The 14920-nt window shown below is 63.4% G+C and overlaps 1 protein-coding gene across 2 annotated transcripts; it reads right to left on the bottom strand.

The window, feature by feature from the left end:
* On the bottom strand, positions 1-6969 carry MRPL4 (mitochondrial ribosomal protein L4). 2 transcript variants are annotated; one of them, XM_084609956.1, is made up of 9 exons: positions 6808-6969; positions 6008-6092; positions 4609-4777; positions 3787-3838; positions 3356-3473; positions 2834-2940; positions 2160-2269; positions 1732-1802; positions 1-1211 (listed from the first exon to the last, which is right to left on the bottom strand). In XM_084609956.1, the coding sequence occupies exons 1-9, from the start codon at positions 6853-6855 to the stop codon at positions 1066-1068; spliced, it is 906 nt and encodes a 301-aa protein (XP_084466082.1). In that variant the 5' UTR covers positions 6856-6969; the 3' UTR covers positions 1-1065. The 2 variants fall into 2 exon arrangements, with proteins under 2 accessions (XP_084466082.1, XP_084466083.1); XM_084609957.1 differs by lacking the exons at positions 6008-6092; positions 6808-6969 and adding an exon at positions 5727-5975.
* Positions 6970-14920: the final 7951 nt, after the last annotated feature.

The raw sequence follows: 14920 nt of genomic DNA on the forward strand, positions 1-14920 counted from the left end.
CAGTTAATAAATCTGCTTTATATTTTACCTACAACAGGGTGTTTTGGTTGAAGAGCTTGGGAAATCTCAGCTCACTTTACAAAGGCTGGTGCGCGTCCTCGCCACATCGAGGGAGGGGCGGACTGGGTAATGAACTTACGCTGGCCAGGCTTCTGACCAGGGCAAGACAGAACAGCTCTGGGGTGCACGGCTGGGGAGGAATTGGCTGGAGCCTTCTGTTGTTGGTTCAAGTGACTGGGAGATCGTTCATGTACCGCAGCTGGGCATGTCTCTGCTTGTGGATGGCTGTGTAAATGCAGTGCCTGTCAGAGGCTGGTAACTTGACAACAGCATCACAGGGTAAGAGGGGAGACCCCAGGCTGCTCAATCAGCAGTCACACAGCAGAGTCTCTCTGGGCTCAACACTCCCACAATCAAGGCTGCACCCCGGGGACACCGTCACACCTGGACAAACCCAGCTCCATCCGCGGCAGCCCCAAGGGCCAGACCAGTCCTCGCTCCCGCGCTGGCTGCTCCTGGCCTGCAGCCCCAGCACATCACACGGGTTGCGTGGCCACGTGCCACATGCAGGGCGAGGGGTGAGGCCCCCCCGGGGACTGTGCTCCTGCTCGCTTCCTCCCCTCCCCCAGTTTAGGGTAAACCCTTCGGGCAAAAGGGAAACACCCCCCGGGGCTGGCAGCCCCTGCCCGGAACGCTGAGCTCGGGCGCCCTGGCGCCCCAGCCCCACAGAAGGCAGGACAAGCCAGCACCAGGCAGTGCAAGAGCAGCAGCTCTTTAATGGCCGTGCATCGGCAGGATGGGCTGTTTAACAGTCATGCTCCCAGCAAGCAGGAGAAGGCAGCCCCCCCCGCCCCCCCCCCAAGGGCACGGCCCAGCCTCTCTCCTGTCCACCGGGCAGCGAACAGTCACTTCCAAGCCACTTTGCGGCCCCCAGCTGCATTGTGGGAGGGCAGCGGGAAGCTGCCTCGGTGCCAGTCCCCTTTCCGCATGCGCTCAGTGGGGCCAACTCACTCAACGAGCTAGCCGACCAAGAGGCCTCCCTGCGGCGGGCGCCGTCCCTCGGGGCTAGGGGAAGTCGCTGTAGGGCAGCCGGAAGGGGTACAGGGCGGTGTAGCGGGAGTCATGCCACAGCAGCTTCTCCTCCAGGAAGGCAAGCGTGTCCAGCGTGAGCACCAGCGTCTCGTGCTTGAGCATACTGTGCACATTGAGACCTGCGAGAGACCCAGGGCGGGGTCAAGGCATGCCCAGCCCAGCCAGACTCTGGGCGGTGCAGGGTAGCCCAGCACCCCCTGCCCACATGGCAGCTCCTGCGATGGTTCCTGACCCCTGTGGACTTCCTCCCCTCTCTGGCTGTGCACATTGTTGTGTGCTGACATACAGTCCCCACTCCCCACCCCAGAGCCAGCTGCATCTCAACACCAGGCCAGGGATCCCTCTATAAACAGCCTCCACGCCCCAGCCCAGAGCCAGCTGCATCTCAGTGGGTGAGGGGATTCTCCCCCCACCCATGCCGGGATGAGAGTCATGGAGGGCTGGTGCTTGCGGTACTGCAGGCGGGGGACGAGGTGAGGGCCAGGAGTACGAACTCCCCTTACAGGGCAGTATGCAGCAGGGAGGGAAGGCACCGTGTCCCGCAGGCCAGGGCTCTCGTGAACACCCCCAGCCTGGGCCACTCTGGGAGGCCAGCGTGGTGACTTTGAGGGGCCGTCCCCCGCCCCCTCCAGCACTCACCTAGGGCTGGCACCAGGGTGATGGTTTTCAGGCTGGCTGCTGCCTTCATGATGTTCTCTGGCATCTTGTTGCTGGAACAGAGGCAGAGAAGGAATCGTGAGCTCAGCCCCAGGCTGCCCCGGGGACTCCCCCACCATGCCCGAGACCCTCCTCCAGGCTGCAAGCCAGCCGGGTGCATTGGCACGGGGCAGCAAGGAGACCAGTCCCCACTTCTCTTGGGGAAGGCTGCGAGTGCTACCCCCAGACCCCACCCCTGCAGCGCTCCCAGATCTCTTGCCAGCAGGGGGCGCTCTTCCCCAGCGCTCTCCTCTCCCGCCAGGCCCCCAGATCGCGCCCTCTGCTGGGTGTCTGGGATTTACGGTTCTCCTTGGCTGAGGCCAGAGAAGGAGGCGCCGCATCTCCCCCCACCCACTCCCACTCCCACTCACACGTCGACAATCAGCACGGACTGGCCCCAGTGCCTGTATTGCGCTAGGTCTGCCAGGTACTGGGGGTCACAGGTCGGCATGTCCAGGCCATCCACAATGTGCAGGTTGTCCTGGAAACACAAAACACGCTCGGTACCTTTCAGCTGCTTTACCCCCCTGCCACCATCCCCCGGAAGCAGGGTGACCCCCGCATCCCCCCTCCAAGCCAGCTGAGGCCCTTCCCATCCCTGAGCCAGCCAGACCCACCCCCTTCAGCTGGCTAGGAAAGGACCTTCTAGGAAGGGGTCACAATCCCGCAACCTCCTAGTTACCAAGTGACCAGAATGCCTGGCAACAGGGCCCTGCATCTGGCTGAATGAGATCCTGGGGACCCCAGCCCACCCCTCTTCTATCTGTGAGCAAGCCAAGGGATTGTACACACAGCAGGCCAGGGCCAGAGCAGGGGCCAGAACCCAGGAGTCCTGGTTCCCAGTCCCCCTGCCCAATCTAACCCAGTCCCATAGCCAGGGACAGAAGCCAGGAGTCCCAGTTCCTATTCCCCCCCCTGATCTAACCCAGTCCCATAGCCCGGGACAGAACCCAGGAGTCCTGGCACTCCACCCACCCACCCACACACACTAACAAGCCCAGCGGCCCACGAGGGCCCTGTACACAGACAGTCGCACACGCGCTACCTGCATCAGCTTGGCCGTCAGCGCCACCTTGAGGCCCAAGACCCGCACTTTCATGGGCAGCATGTAGTAGTAACTGGTGGGGCCCCTGGGGCCATGGATGATGCCGCCTGGAAGGGAGAGGCAGCGGGAGGTCAGGAGGGATCAGTGCCCGGAGGCGGGGGCTAGGAGGCTGCATTCTATATGGCTAGGAGGCCACCTCAGATTCAGGGGCACAACAGGTTCTGCCCTGAGCAGCCCCCCTGCTCCCACACTGCCCTGCACTGACTCCCCATCCAGGGAGCCCGGCCCGGCGCCCCGCCCCCTGCTGAACCCACACGCGCTGCGGCAGCGCCCCCAGGCAGCACCAGTCATGGGCTCCATGGCCCCGTCTGCGCCCTGGCACACGAACAGGAGCAGGGCCCAGAGTCACGCAGCTTCCGGGGCCCTGTCTCCGTTTGCCCCCTGCCCCTCACCCGGTGTCAGGGTCAGGCCGGCCTCTGCCCCAGGTGGGGGCAGAACACACGAGGACTGGGAGCCACTCACCACCGCGCCAGAGGGGGGAGCGGATGCTGCCGTGCCTGGCCCGGCCGCTGCCCTTCTGCGCCCAGGGCTTCTTGCCGCCACCGCGCACCTCCGCTCGCGTCTTCACCTTGGCATAGCTCTGAAAGGAGAGTGCGGGTCAGAGCGCCCAGCGGGAGTGAGCACCTCGGACCCGCCTGACCCAACATGCCCACACTCAATGGGGGAAACTGAGGCACAGGGGAGGGACTCATCCGACGCCACAGAGACGGGGATTGAACCCAAGAGTCCCGACTCCTAGGCCCCCCACCTCTAACCACTAGATCCTGCTCCCTCCCGGTGCTGGGAACAGAACCCAGCTGTCACTGGCCTGTGGGCACTCTCCAGCCCCCTCCTCAGACTGAGGAGCTGTCATTCCTCTCAGGTCCCCACCCCCTGGCTCTGTACACACTCACTATCCTCTTGTAGTTCCTCTGCCAGACTGCGACCGAGTGCAGAATGTCGACCCTGCAGAGGGAAAGCACAGAGAGCAGGGGGTTGGCACAGGCTGGGCTGAGTGAGACAGCAGGCGCTGTGTGTCTGGGGAGCACGCAGCAGGGGGCAGAGCGGCAGCTTAACAAGCAACATCGGGGAGCGAACACCCCAGGGTTTCAGGATTTCTCTCTGCTCTGGGTTGAAATTAGCCCTGGCCAAAGGGACCGGCTCAGCAGCCCTGGGGACAGGATCCCTGTGTTTAAGCTCAAGGCCGGCACTTGGGTGATCCCCTGGGGGGGCCGAGAGCAGTTCTGTCCCCATTGTTCAGTTTGTCTGGCTTTATCTCAGCGCAAAGGTGACTGTGGGGCCCAGGCCAGAAAACAGCTTTGAGACAACAACACCTTCAGATCGGTGCTGACTCAGGGCCAGATCAGAGCCAGCACCCCTAGAGGGGAAAGGCCCCATGTCCCATCCCCTGTCCCCCTGAGCCAGCCAGCCCCCCTCCACCTTGGGGCCAGTTTGGAGCCTGACTTCCCTAAAGTGGAATGGTCCCGTATCCTGTTCCCTGCCCCATTTCCCCTGTGCTGGGGCTGAATTGGAGCTGGTGTCCCCTTAAGTGGAATGGTCCCGTGTCCCATTTGCCCAACCCCCTCCGAGCCAGCCAGGCCCCCAGGTCGTTTGTCCAAAGGTTGACTTTGGTTACAGCAGCAACAGTAACAAAATCCTCTCTCCCTGTGTTGCCACGGCTCATTCGTCCTTAACCCGGATACTCCCCGGGCTGACGACGCGTCTCTGAACCGTACCGGGGCATTACTGCAAAGACATCGGGGTGCAGGTCTGCTAGGCCCACATGTCTGTCATCGTAGTGCCTCAGGGACTCCACCCAGGCCTGCATGGCTGTGCGGTGAGAGGGGATTGCAAGGCGGCAATCCCGGAGGACAGGGGCGCTGGAGGTCATCGGGGGCGGCTTTTCTAGGGGACACAAACAAAAGAGGTCTGAGCAGCCACTGCAGAGCCCGCATGCTTTGTGCAGCCACAAGCAGATCACAGCAGCCTCTGGCCAGGAATAACTGGCCCATTTTCAGCCCAGGGTACGTGATGGTCACAGTCCGTCCCGGTTAAACTGATCATCCCTGATTGACAACACATAACAAATCACTCTGCTAAGGCAGGTAGCAGAGGCCAGGTGCTCTTCTCCAGCAGAACCACAACCCACTGCATAATTCAACTCCAACAGCCAGCCAGGCACCATCACACACACAGCAAAGCAGACAACAGAGCGCCAGAGCAAAACTGGCTCTCTGGCCACCCTACGCTCGCTGGCCAGAGCTACCAAACACACCCAAGAGCACAGTCTGCCTGCAACAGTGACCAGGCAGCACCTGGATCTAGTGGCGAGGGCACAGGGCAGAGACACAGGAGACCTATTCCCACCGCTGCCCAGCTGGGTGACCAAGGGCAAGTCCCTTCGCCCCTCTGCGCCTCAGTTTCCCCTCTTGCCTTTGTCTGTTTAGACCAGGGGCAATCAATAGACGGACTGCAGGCTAAATCTGGACCGCCAGATGCTTCTGAATGGACCCCAAAATCTTTTTATTTACTTATTATCATGATTGTTATGTTTTAATTATTTTATCTGGAGTCTGGACCTTGACTATACCTTGAACAAGAAATGTGGACCGTGACAACAAATAATTGACTACCCCAGTAGACTGTGAGCTCTTTGGGGCAGGGGACACCTCTCACTCTGAGTCTGTGCAGCGCCCGGCATGTTGTGGGCCCCGACCCTCTGTCAGGGGCCTTTGCGGTGCCCATCACCGCAAGGGCCCTGAACCACAGTCAGGGTCTCCGGGTGCTACTGTAATACAAATAAACAACAGTACAAACCCCCCACCCCCACCCCGCCATCAGAGGATGAGCTGACCTCTAATGGAGGTTTGGAAGACACTTCCCCTGGGGGGCGGTTATCCCACTGCTACTTCCTGCAGGGTCTCCCACCCTGCAGCAGCCAGTGCTGTCTGCTGTCACACCCAGGAGACTAATCCAGCCGGCTCCCCTGGCCTGTTCCAGCCGTCTGGGTCTTGCGCAATCCCTGCACTTCCGCTTCTCATGGCACCTGCGATATCATCTCAAACCCGGCCACCACACAGAGTCCGGGCACAGGAACCGCAGAGGCAGGATTTTAGAACCACGAACGGGACTCACCCGCCTGGGATGCGGCATCCTGCAGACGTGGGGAGGTTGCGGGAGCCTCGGGACGCCCCGGCTGGCCAGACACGGTGGACAGAGCCTTGGAGAGGAAGGAAAGACAAGGGGAGGGAGGAGTCAAGCTCAGAGCAGCGAGGGGAACGGCGCAGTGGTGGCAGTCGCACGTCGCACTGATGCGGCCCCAGGCACCCTGCTCCAACGCTGCGCCGCCAGGGCCACCCTGGTCCCGGCGAGGGGGAAATCGCGCCCCTCGGCCCCACAGCCTGCTCGGCTGTCCTTGGAGCAGGGGGGGTTGCCTGCCGTATACGCTGCCCCTACAGGAGGGGGCTGCCAGCAGGGCCGGTCCCCGGCCGGCAGAACCGGACCAGCGCAGAGTTTGAACCCCGCACTGGAGGACTTCGCTACATCGCCGGAGAGGGAGGCTCGGGGCGGGGGGCGCAAAGGGGCAGCCCCCTCCTCCCCGCCCGCGGGGCGACGCCCTGCCCTCTGCCCCCCACAGGGCCCCGTCACCCCTGAGCGCCCTCTGACCTTTGACCCCGAGTGCCCTCTGCCCCCCACAGGACCCCGTCACCCCTGAGCGCCCTCTGACCTCTTCCCTTTGACCCCCACAGGGCCCTTTGACCCCGAGTGCCCTCTGCCCCCCACAGGGCCCCGTCACCCTCGAGCGCCCTCTGACCTTTGACCCCGAGTGCCCTCTGCCCCCACAGGGCCACTTCACCCCCGAGCGCCCTCTGACCTCCGCCCTCTGACCCCCATAGGGCCCTTGACCTCTGCCCCGCCCCCTTTGGCCCCCTCACCCGCGCGGCCGCGCCCCGGCCCCAGAGCCGGCTCCCAGCCCGGATCATGGCGCCCCGGCCCCGGCCCCGGCCCCGGCAAGAGGCGCCGCCGGCCCCACGTGAGCGCCCAGGAACGGCGGCGGCGGCGGGTGAGACAGAGCCGCTTCCGGCGCATGCCGATGACGTATAGGGGGCGGGGCGCTCTCGCTGGGCTTCTAGGGGGCGGGGCTGGAGGCACTTCCGGTTGGCGGGGAAGGGGGAGCGAAGCGGGGAGGGGAGGTGTTGGGGTAGCGCCCATCACGGGGAGCGGGGGATGGGGGAGCTGGGGAGGGGGAGAGGATGGAGGAGCGAGGGATGGGGGAGCGGGGGAGGGGAGAGTGGGGGCGGGGATGGGGGAGCGGGGGAGAGGATGGGGGGAGCGGGGGAGGGGGAGAGGATGGGGGGAGCGGGGGAGGGGGAGAGGATGGAGGAGCGGGGGAGGGGGAGAGGATGGGGGAGGGGAAGGGGGATGGGAGGAGCGGGGGAGGGGGAGGGGGAGAGGATGGGGGAGCTGGGGAGGGGGAGAGGATGGAGGAGCGAGGGATGGGGGAGCTGGGGAGGGGAAGGGGGATGGGAGGAGCGGGGGAGGGGAAAGTGGGGGAGCGGGGGAGGGGAAGGGGATGGGAGGAGCGGGGGAGGGGGAGAGGATGGATCTAGACTGTTCTCAGTGGTGGCAGAGGACAGAACGAGGAGTAATGGTCTCAAGTTGCAGTGGGGGAGGTTTAGGTTGGATATTAGGAAAAACCTTTTCACTAGGAGGGTGGTGAAACACTGGAATGCGTTACCTAGGGAGGTGGTGGAATCTCCTTCCTTAGAAGTTTTTAAGGTCAGGCTTGACAAAGCCCTGGCTGGGATGATTTAACTGGGAATTGGTCCTGCTTTGAGCAGGGGGTTGGACTAGACACCTCCTGAGGTCCCTTCCAACCCCATAGTCTATGATTCAATGACCCAGAGCGTTTCTCTGGCCACTGCTGCACAGGAATGGCCACCCCAGGTCGCAGGCACAAGGAGAGTCACTGTCCCAGCTGAGTGCGTCTGAAGAAAAGCTTGTAGGAGCGGAGCAGGAGGATGGGCCAGGAGCCCTGGGTTCGAGTCCTTGGCTGAAGCACTGAGGCTCTCGGGGGGCTCAGCTGCCATCTGTAGAAAGGGGGCCTTGCTTCCTGACTACGGTGAACAACTGAAGTGAGCTGTAGCTCACGAAAGCTCATGCTCAAATAAATTGGTTAGTCTCTAAGATGCCACAAGTCCTCCTTTTCTTTTTGTGAAACAGTGGGATGGGGGTGGGGGGTAATAGGCACCTGTATAAGAAAAAGCCCCCTCAAAACGGGACTATCCCTATAAAAATGGGACATCTGGTCACCCTATTCCTGACTGCAGGGGGAGGGAGCACAGAGCGTGGGCCGGTGGTGATGGGGCCGGAGCAGCACCTAAGTCAGAGCCACGGGTGAGAAATAGCTCATTAGACCAGACAGTCACTTGGTCATCAATAGAGGCTCTAGGTTGTGGTTTATGTTTTTCTTAGTTTCTCACCGTATGTTTCCAAACCCTGACACTTGCTTTTATCTGAAGCTTTCTCTCAAGCTCTCTTCTGTACATTCACTGTAACCCTAAGTGCCTTGTGCTAAGGGAGAGTCTTGGTCTGAGATGAAACCACACCACTGAACTGGTGTGCCCTGTTTCCAGGGAGGCAGTGGATCCGGGTTCGTTGTGGGGGTCCAGACAATGGACTGGACCTTGGGTGTAACGAAGTGGGGTGTGTGAATAGCTCGCCTGACGAGGAAAAGAATTGCCGCCAGCTGGTGGCTGGGGAGAGTTTCCTCTGGTGGGCAGACAGGGCTCCCCCCACTATGAGCAGGTGGTAGTGATTCCCCCTGGACACCCCAGGGAACCCTAAGCAGTGTCACAGTTCTGCTGGTCTGATTTCCCTGTTCGAGGATAATAATAATAATTCATAGCCTGCTCTGATTGCAGCCCAGCTCATCAGAGGGTCTCCGAGCGCCTGACAAAGCAGGTCAGGATCAGTGACAGAACGATGCCACCTCGGAAGGGGTTGAAGCTAAACTGTGGAGGGGCGCTCCTATCCCAGAATAGGTCTCCATGTGCCGGTGTAACTGTGCCGGGCTAATTACCCTGGGATAAACGGTGACACTTCCCTGTGGAGACCAGCCAGGTTTCCAGTAAGCGCCCGCCAGCAGAGGGCCCTCCAGCCATATTATGAACGTCCTGGTGTTCTAGCGGGACCCTGCTGTGCGAGAAGCATCTGAAGTCCTGAAGCCGAGAGAGCCCCTCCGAGCCTGCCTGGTGGTAGAGGAGCACTCGGGGGACTCAGCGCATGTATGCGGGATTGTTACTTGTACACAGCCGGAGGCGGGGGCCCCTGCCGAGGACCAGGCCCTATTATGCCCAGGTCTATCGATGGTCCCTGCCCCAGACGCCTCATAATCTAGGTCATGGCGAGCTGTAACAGGTGGATGAGGCAAACAGGATCCGTGAAGGAAGCTCGGGGTAGCTGTGCAGCAAACCAGCTGCTGTCTGATAAGCAGGTGGTCTCACGTCTAGACGTGTGGGGGGCCGGGGGAGATTATCTGCATCTCCTACTGTAGGGTTCTTCCAGCTTCTTTGGTGTTGGTCGCTGTCAGAGACAAGCCAGGCTAGATGGGCCTGGGGTCAGATCCAGCCTGGCCGTTCCGCATGCTATCGTTAGCTGTTTAGACTCCAGCACGCAGCACACAAGTAGCTACGGAACTCATGGCTGCAGGACACTAAGGCAAATATCTCCAGAGTTCACTGAGACTAAGCTGGCCCTCTAGGGGACCCTTTAGTGCACAAGTGAGGCACACCAGCAGGAGGGTGACACAGACGCTTACACAGTCAGGGCTACCCTTATTCTATGAACAAAGATTCCTAGATTGCAGGGCCCATCCAGTCTGACCCCCGGCACCACGCCAGCCGTAGGACGCCCTGCGTTAATGCCTGGTTGAACTAGAGCAGAGCTTTTAAACAAACCTCCAGGCCAGATTGAAAAGCTGCCAGCGCTGGAGAGGCGTCAGCCTCACGTCTGTCAATCCGGCTCCTCTCCTCAGCCTGTGAATTGCCTCCAAACAGCTCCTCAATACAAGGAGCATTTTAATCGCGTCCTTCTGCAGCTGACACAATGCCAAGGATTTTGATGCAGAGTCACGCGGGGCCTGGCCGGACCTGTACCAGAAATGGGGACCTAATCGGTTGACAGCATCTTATTAGAGAATTCCTATTGACACCAGTGTGGTTTCCTCTTCCTCTGTAAACTGCATGAACCCTTACTGTGAACTCTCACTGTCAGATCATTATAATGACCCTGGACTGGACAAAGCCCTGGGGACAGCTCCAGTACATCCACATTGTGGTGATGATTTGTTTAGCGTTTCGATTGCAAAAGTGCTGAGAGGCCAACTGGCTTGGGACAAACTGCCGGGCGCTGCGCAGACCCCGACCGAGACCAGGGCCCCGTCGCGCCGGGCGCTCCCCGGGCCCCAACCAAGACCAGGGCCCCGTCGTGCCAGGCGCTGCCCAGACCCCAACCGAGACCGGGGCCCATCATGCCAGGCGCTGCACAGACGCCAACTGAGTTCAGGGCCTGTCGCGCCAGGCAGGATGCTGCCCAGACATCTAGAAAATGACAGATCTGCCCCAAAGAGCACCAGGTGTATAGGACAAGCCGTAGCCAGAGGATGAGCTAAGTCGGTGGGGGGCAGGGTGAGAAAACGAGGAGGAGGTGTGCCGATCTCGGGATTCACAGTCCTCAGGCGGTGCTGTGACACCCCCCAATGTTCATTGGGTCTGAGGCCAGAGGGACTGTTCTGCTCATCTGGTCTGCCCTCCTGCAGAGCGCCGGCAGCAATCCACCCCCGTGACTCCTGCGGCCAGCCCAGAACCTCTGGCTGAGAGAGAGCCCCTCCTTTAGAAAGGCACCCAGTCTCCATTTAAAGCCTTCGAGTGGTGGGGAACCCACCACAGCCCGGGGTGAGTTATTCCAAGACTTAATGCCTCTCACTCTTAAAATACGCCAGCCAGCTTTGTCTGCAAGATTCCAGGGCTGTCCACAGTCAGAAATCTCTTCCCCAGACGGCCTGTGACCCCCGTCCTGGAGACGCTAACTAGATGGAGCGTCTTTTGCCTCTCCCTTCAGTCTCCCCACGGAGATTCTTGTCGCTGGTTTGGAGCCCTCTCCACTTTGTCATGTCCCCCTAGAAGTGGGGGGACCTGAGCGGGACGCCGGATCCCAGGGACAGGCTGTGAGGTGCCCAGAGAAGGGCTGGTGCCCGTTGTTAATCCAGGTCCAAGAGAATCTCGGCTCCTCTCCCCAGGGGCCTGCAGGTCAGCCACCTCAGCCGGGAATCGGCCCACGACTGTGAGGGGTAAGAGCAGGATGCTCCCGGCCCCTTCCCAGAGTTGGGCCCAGAGCGAGGTCTCCACCCCACGTGGCACCCTCCAGCCCGCGGAGCGGGCTGCTGGGCAAGGTTGTTGGCCGGCTGGCTCCCACTCTGATTTCTGTCTGTGACCACGCTGTGCAGCGGAGCACACGGGGGGCTAATTTTAGCTGGTTTGTTTGGAGAAAGCTGAGATTTCACCAGCTGCAGCTTCCCCCCTCTGTCTCCTGTCTGGGCTGGGCTTGCCAGCTGCGGTTACAGCCAGGGCTTTCTTCGGGGCTTTCTAAACTGCCTGGGGGGCCTCTGCGGCCAGGGCAGGGGGCCCACAGAGGGCACCCAGCTGTGGGCAAGACAGGGCCTTGCCAGTGCTGTGCCAGCTGCTGGACCCATGTGGGCAGCTGGACCGTGGGCTCATGGAGGAAGGGGCAGTGTGGGGCCCAGTGACCCTGCCCTCTCCTGTGCCCTGTGAGGTTTGTCCCCCGGTTCCCACGGAGGCGGTGCTGCCCCGAAAGGGCCCCCGCCGCTGGGGCAAAGGGCGAGGCGGGAGTCTGAGTTCGGCTGCAGTGCGGCTTCTGCCCTTGCTGCGTTCGCTGAGCCCGTGGCGGGGCAAAGAGCCCTGCGCTCTCCGCGCTTGGCTCCGGGTACAGCCGCCCCGCTCTCTGCCCCAGCGACTCCCCCCGGCCGCCTCCTCTGGGACCAGCAGCGCCAAGGCTCCCGTGGGAAAAACCCATCGCCCCCCGCAACACCCGTGACCATTGGACCAGCACGGAGCGCAAGGGAATCACCCCCCCGCTGAGCCCCCCCCGCTCCCCGCAGCACGGCCCCCCTAGTGCCAGGCTGGGACACTGCGGTCGCACCCCCGCTGAGCCCCCCCCGCTCCCCGCAGCACGGCCCCCCTAGTGCCAGGCTGGGACACTGCGGTCGCACCCCCGCTGAGCCCCCCCCGCAGCACGGCCCCCCTAGTGCCAGGCTGGGACACTGCGGTCGCACCCCCGCTGAGCCCCCCCGCTCCCCGCAGCACGGCCCCCCTAGTGCCAGGCTGGGACACTGCGGTCGCACCCCCGCTGAGCCCCCCCTGCTCCCCGCAGCATGGCGCCCCTAGTGCCAGGCTGGGACACTGCGGTCGCACCCCCGCTGAGCCCCCCCGCAGCACGGCCCCCTAGTGCCAGGCTGGGACACTGCGGTCGCACCCCCGCTGAGCCCCCCCCCGCTCCCCGCAGCACGGCCCCCCTAGTGCCAGGCTGGGACACTGCGGTCGCACCCCCGCTGAGCCCCCCCGCTCCCCGCAGCACGGCCCCCCTAGTGCCAGGCTGGGACACTGCGGTCGCACCCCCGCTGAGCCCCCCCGCTCCCCGCAGCACGGCCCCCCTAGTGCCAGGCTGGGACACTGCGGTCGCACCCCCGCTGAGCCCCCCCGCTCCCCGCAGCACGGCCCCCCTAGTGCCAGGCTGGGACACTGCGGTCGCACCCCCGCTGAGCCCCCCCGCTCCCCGCAGCACGGCCCCCCTAGTGCCAGGCTGGGACACTGCGGTCGCACCCCCGCTGAGACCCCCCCGCTCCCCGCAGCACGGCCCCCCTAGTGCCAGGCTGGGACACTGCGGTCGCACCCCCGCTGAGCCCCCCCGCTCCCTGCAGCACGGCCCCCCTAGCACCGTGCCGGGGCCCACACTGACTACGAGATGAGGGTGCCCCCTACTGACCCCCGCAGCACCATACCCTGGGTGCCAGGCTAGGACCCCAGGGCCAACATTGCCTGCAAGGGGAGAGCACCCGCAGCTGAGTTCTCCCATTCGAGTGCGGAGCTGGCCCAGCCCCCTGACCGGCCCCCCGCTTGTGGGGCTGCAGAACTCTGGTAATTCCTGCCCCCACCCCCCAGCCCCGCACCATGATTGGCGACCAAACCCGCTGCCCTGCCCCAGAGTCAGGGCGGTTCTCCCCCCACCCCCCGCCTCGTCAGGAACCGCTCTGGCTGGGGTGAGATCATTGCGGCGGGGGCTGCAAACAGCTGGGACCACTTCACGTCTGGGTTTGTTGACTTCAGCGCTCGGCGAAGCAGAGATAAATCCCAAGTGTTGAGGCCCTGGCCGGTGCCAAATGAATTCCATGTGAGCTGGGTAATGGCAGGGGCGAGGGAGCGCTGCAGAACCCGCTTCCCGCGCGGCCTGGCATGCTCCAGCCCCGTCCGCACCGAGAGGCTATCGGGGTGGTGCCGCAAGGATCCCAAAGCGTTGGGCTAAGGAGCCCTCCCCCCCCAGTCCCACGGCTGGCCCCATCTCGCTCCGCTCCCTGCACGCGGCTTGGCCTTGGAACCCCGGAGCTGGAGGCGGAGGGAAAATGATTTCTGTGCAGCCTGACACGGCTGGTGGTCTGACTGTCATTTCCTGCCCCTAATCCGTTCCTTCTGCTCCTCGCTTAGGGCCCCCCAGCCCTCGGCAGGCTGAAACAGGCGGCTCTTGGGGCCCGGGCCCAGCCCTTCCGCGTGGCAGGGGCATCAGTCCCCAGCCGGGAATCAGACAAGACAGATCCTGGAGGAGCCCTGACCCCTTTGCTGGGGTCCTGCCCTCCCCAGCGTGGCAGGACCTGATCCCCAGGACAGGGCACGATGCCCCATGCTGCGGCTGCCAGCCGTCCCTCACTTGTACAGTGCCCTGGGAGTGCTGCGCAAGGTCCCGAAGCGCTCGCCGTCTCTGGGCTCCGGACAGGAGGGGGTGGCCCCACGAGTTCCAAGGCGGCCACCCGGTGCCCTGGACAGTTCACCACGAGTTCCAAGGCGGCCACCCGGTGCCCTGGACAGTTCATGTGCCCCGGCCGAGGGAGCCAGCCGGGCTTTGGAGGGCAGGACTGAGCTGGTAAAAGGCTGGACTTTTACCCTTCCCCTGGGGCCAATGCCAGGGCCTCCAGCACCAAGATCCACCCCTGGAGCTAAAGCAGCAGCTCCGCTCCTTGCTGCCAGTAGTAGGCTGTTATCTGCTAGTGGACCACATGCTCGGCCGGGGGTTACATTTACCCCCATGACGCCTTCAGCCCCCATGGATCTCTGGGTCACTCGGCTGCGAGCTGGTCTGAGCCCATCCCCGGGGGGCAAGCACTGCCATTCTCCCTCTGCCGCCGTCTCCCACGCTCCCAGCATCGGGGCAGGGTTCTGTGGTGCCCGCCGTGGGGCTGGGAGCGGCAGGGGGGAGTGATAGGCAACCTGGAGCCAGCTGCTCTCCACGGCTGGGGGATGTCATCCAGGCCGCGGACAAAGCAGCTCCCAGTTCTCGAGCCAGCTGGACATGCCAGGGAGTCGGTGTGTCGGCCTGGAGCCGGCCCAGGAGTGGGTGACGCGACCCTGGGCTAACACGCCTGACGCGACCCTGGGCTAACACGCCGGCCGTCGCGGCCCCGGCCCCGCCCGCCAGGCCGGGTGTGAACGTGCCAGGGGGACAGACAACGACGCGCTGCCAGTGTCTGCTTGTGCGTCTGTCGGAGCCGGGCAGCGCCCCACAGCCCCCCCCAATCCCCCGCTGGGACGGGGCCCAGGCTGCCGGCCCCCACCCGCCCCAAGGAGAGGGCGGAAAGAACCGGCGCTGGGTGGGAGGCGTCTGCTTCCAATTAGCCCCACTCCCTCCCTTCCGAGACAGAGACTGAGACACCGGACTGCTCCCCTCGGCCCCCCGCCCGCTCCTCCCCCACCTCCTGCTCCC

Source organism: Lepidochelys olivacea (genome assembly GCF_965140295.1).
Source record: "Lepidochelys olivacea isolate rLepOli2 genome assembly, chromosome: 20".
Classification (NCBI taxonomy): Eukaryota; Metazoa; Chordata; order Testudines; family Cheloniidae; genus Lepidochelys; species Lepidochelys olivacea.

Coding starts and splice junctions, on each gene's coding strand:
- MRPL4 (XM_084609956.1), bottom strand. CDS start 6,855: ATGATCCGGGCTGGGAGCCGGCTCTGGGGCCGGGGCGCGGCCGCGCGG. Junction 6,093..6,807: donor GCCGGGGCGCGGCCGCGCGG/GTGAGGGGGCCA, acceptor TTCCTCTCCAAG/GCTCTGTCCACCGTGTCTGG. Junction 3,474..3,786: donor AGAGGAACTACAAGAGGATA/GTGAGTGTGTAC, acceptor CTCTCCTTTCAG/AGCTATGCCAAGGTGAAGAC.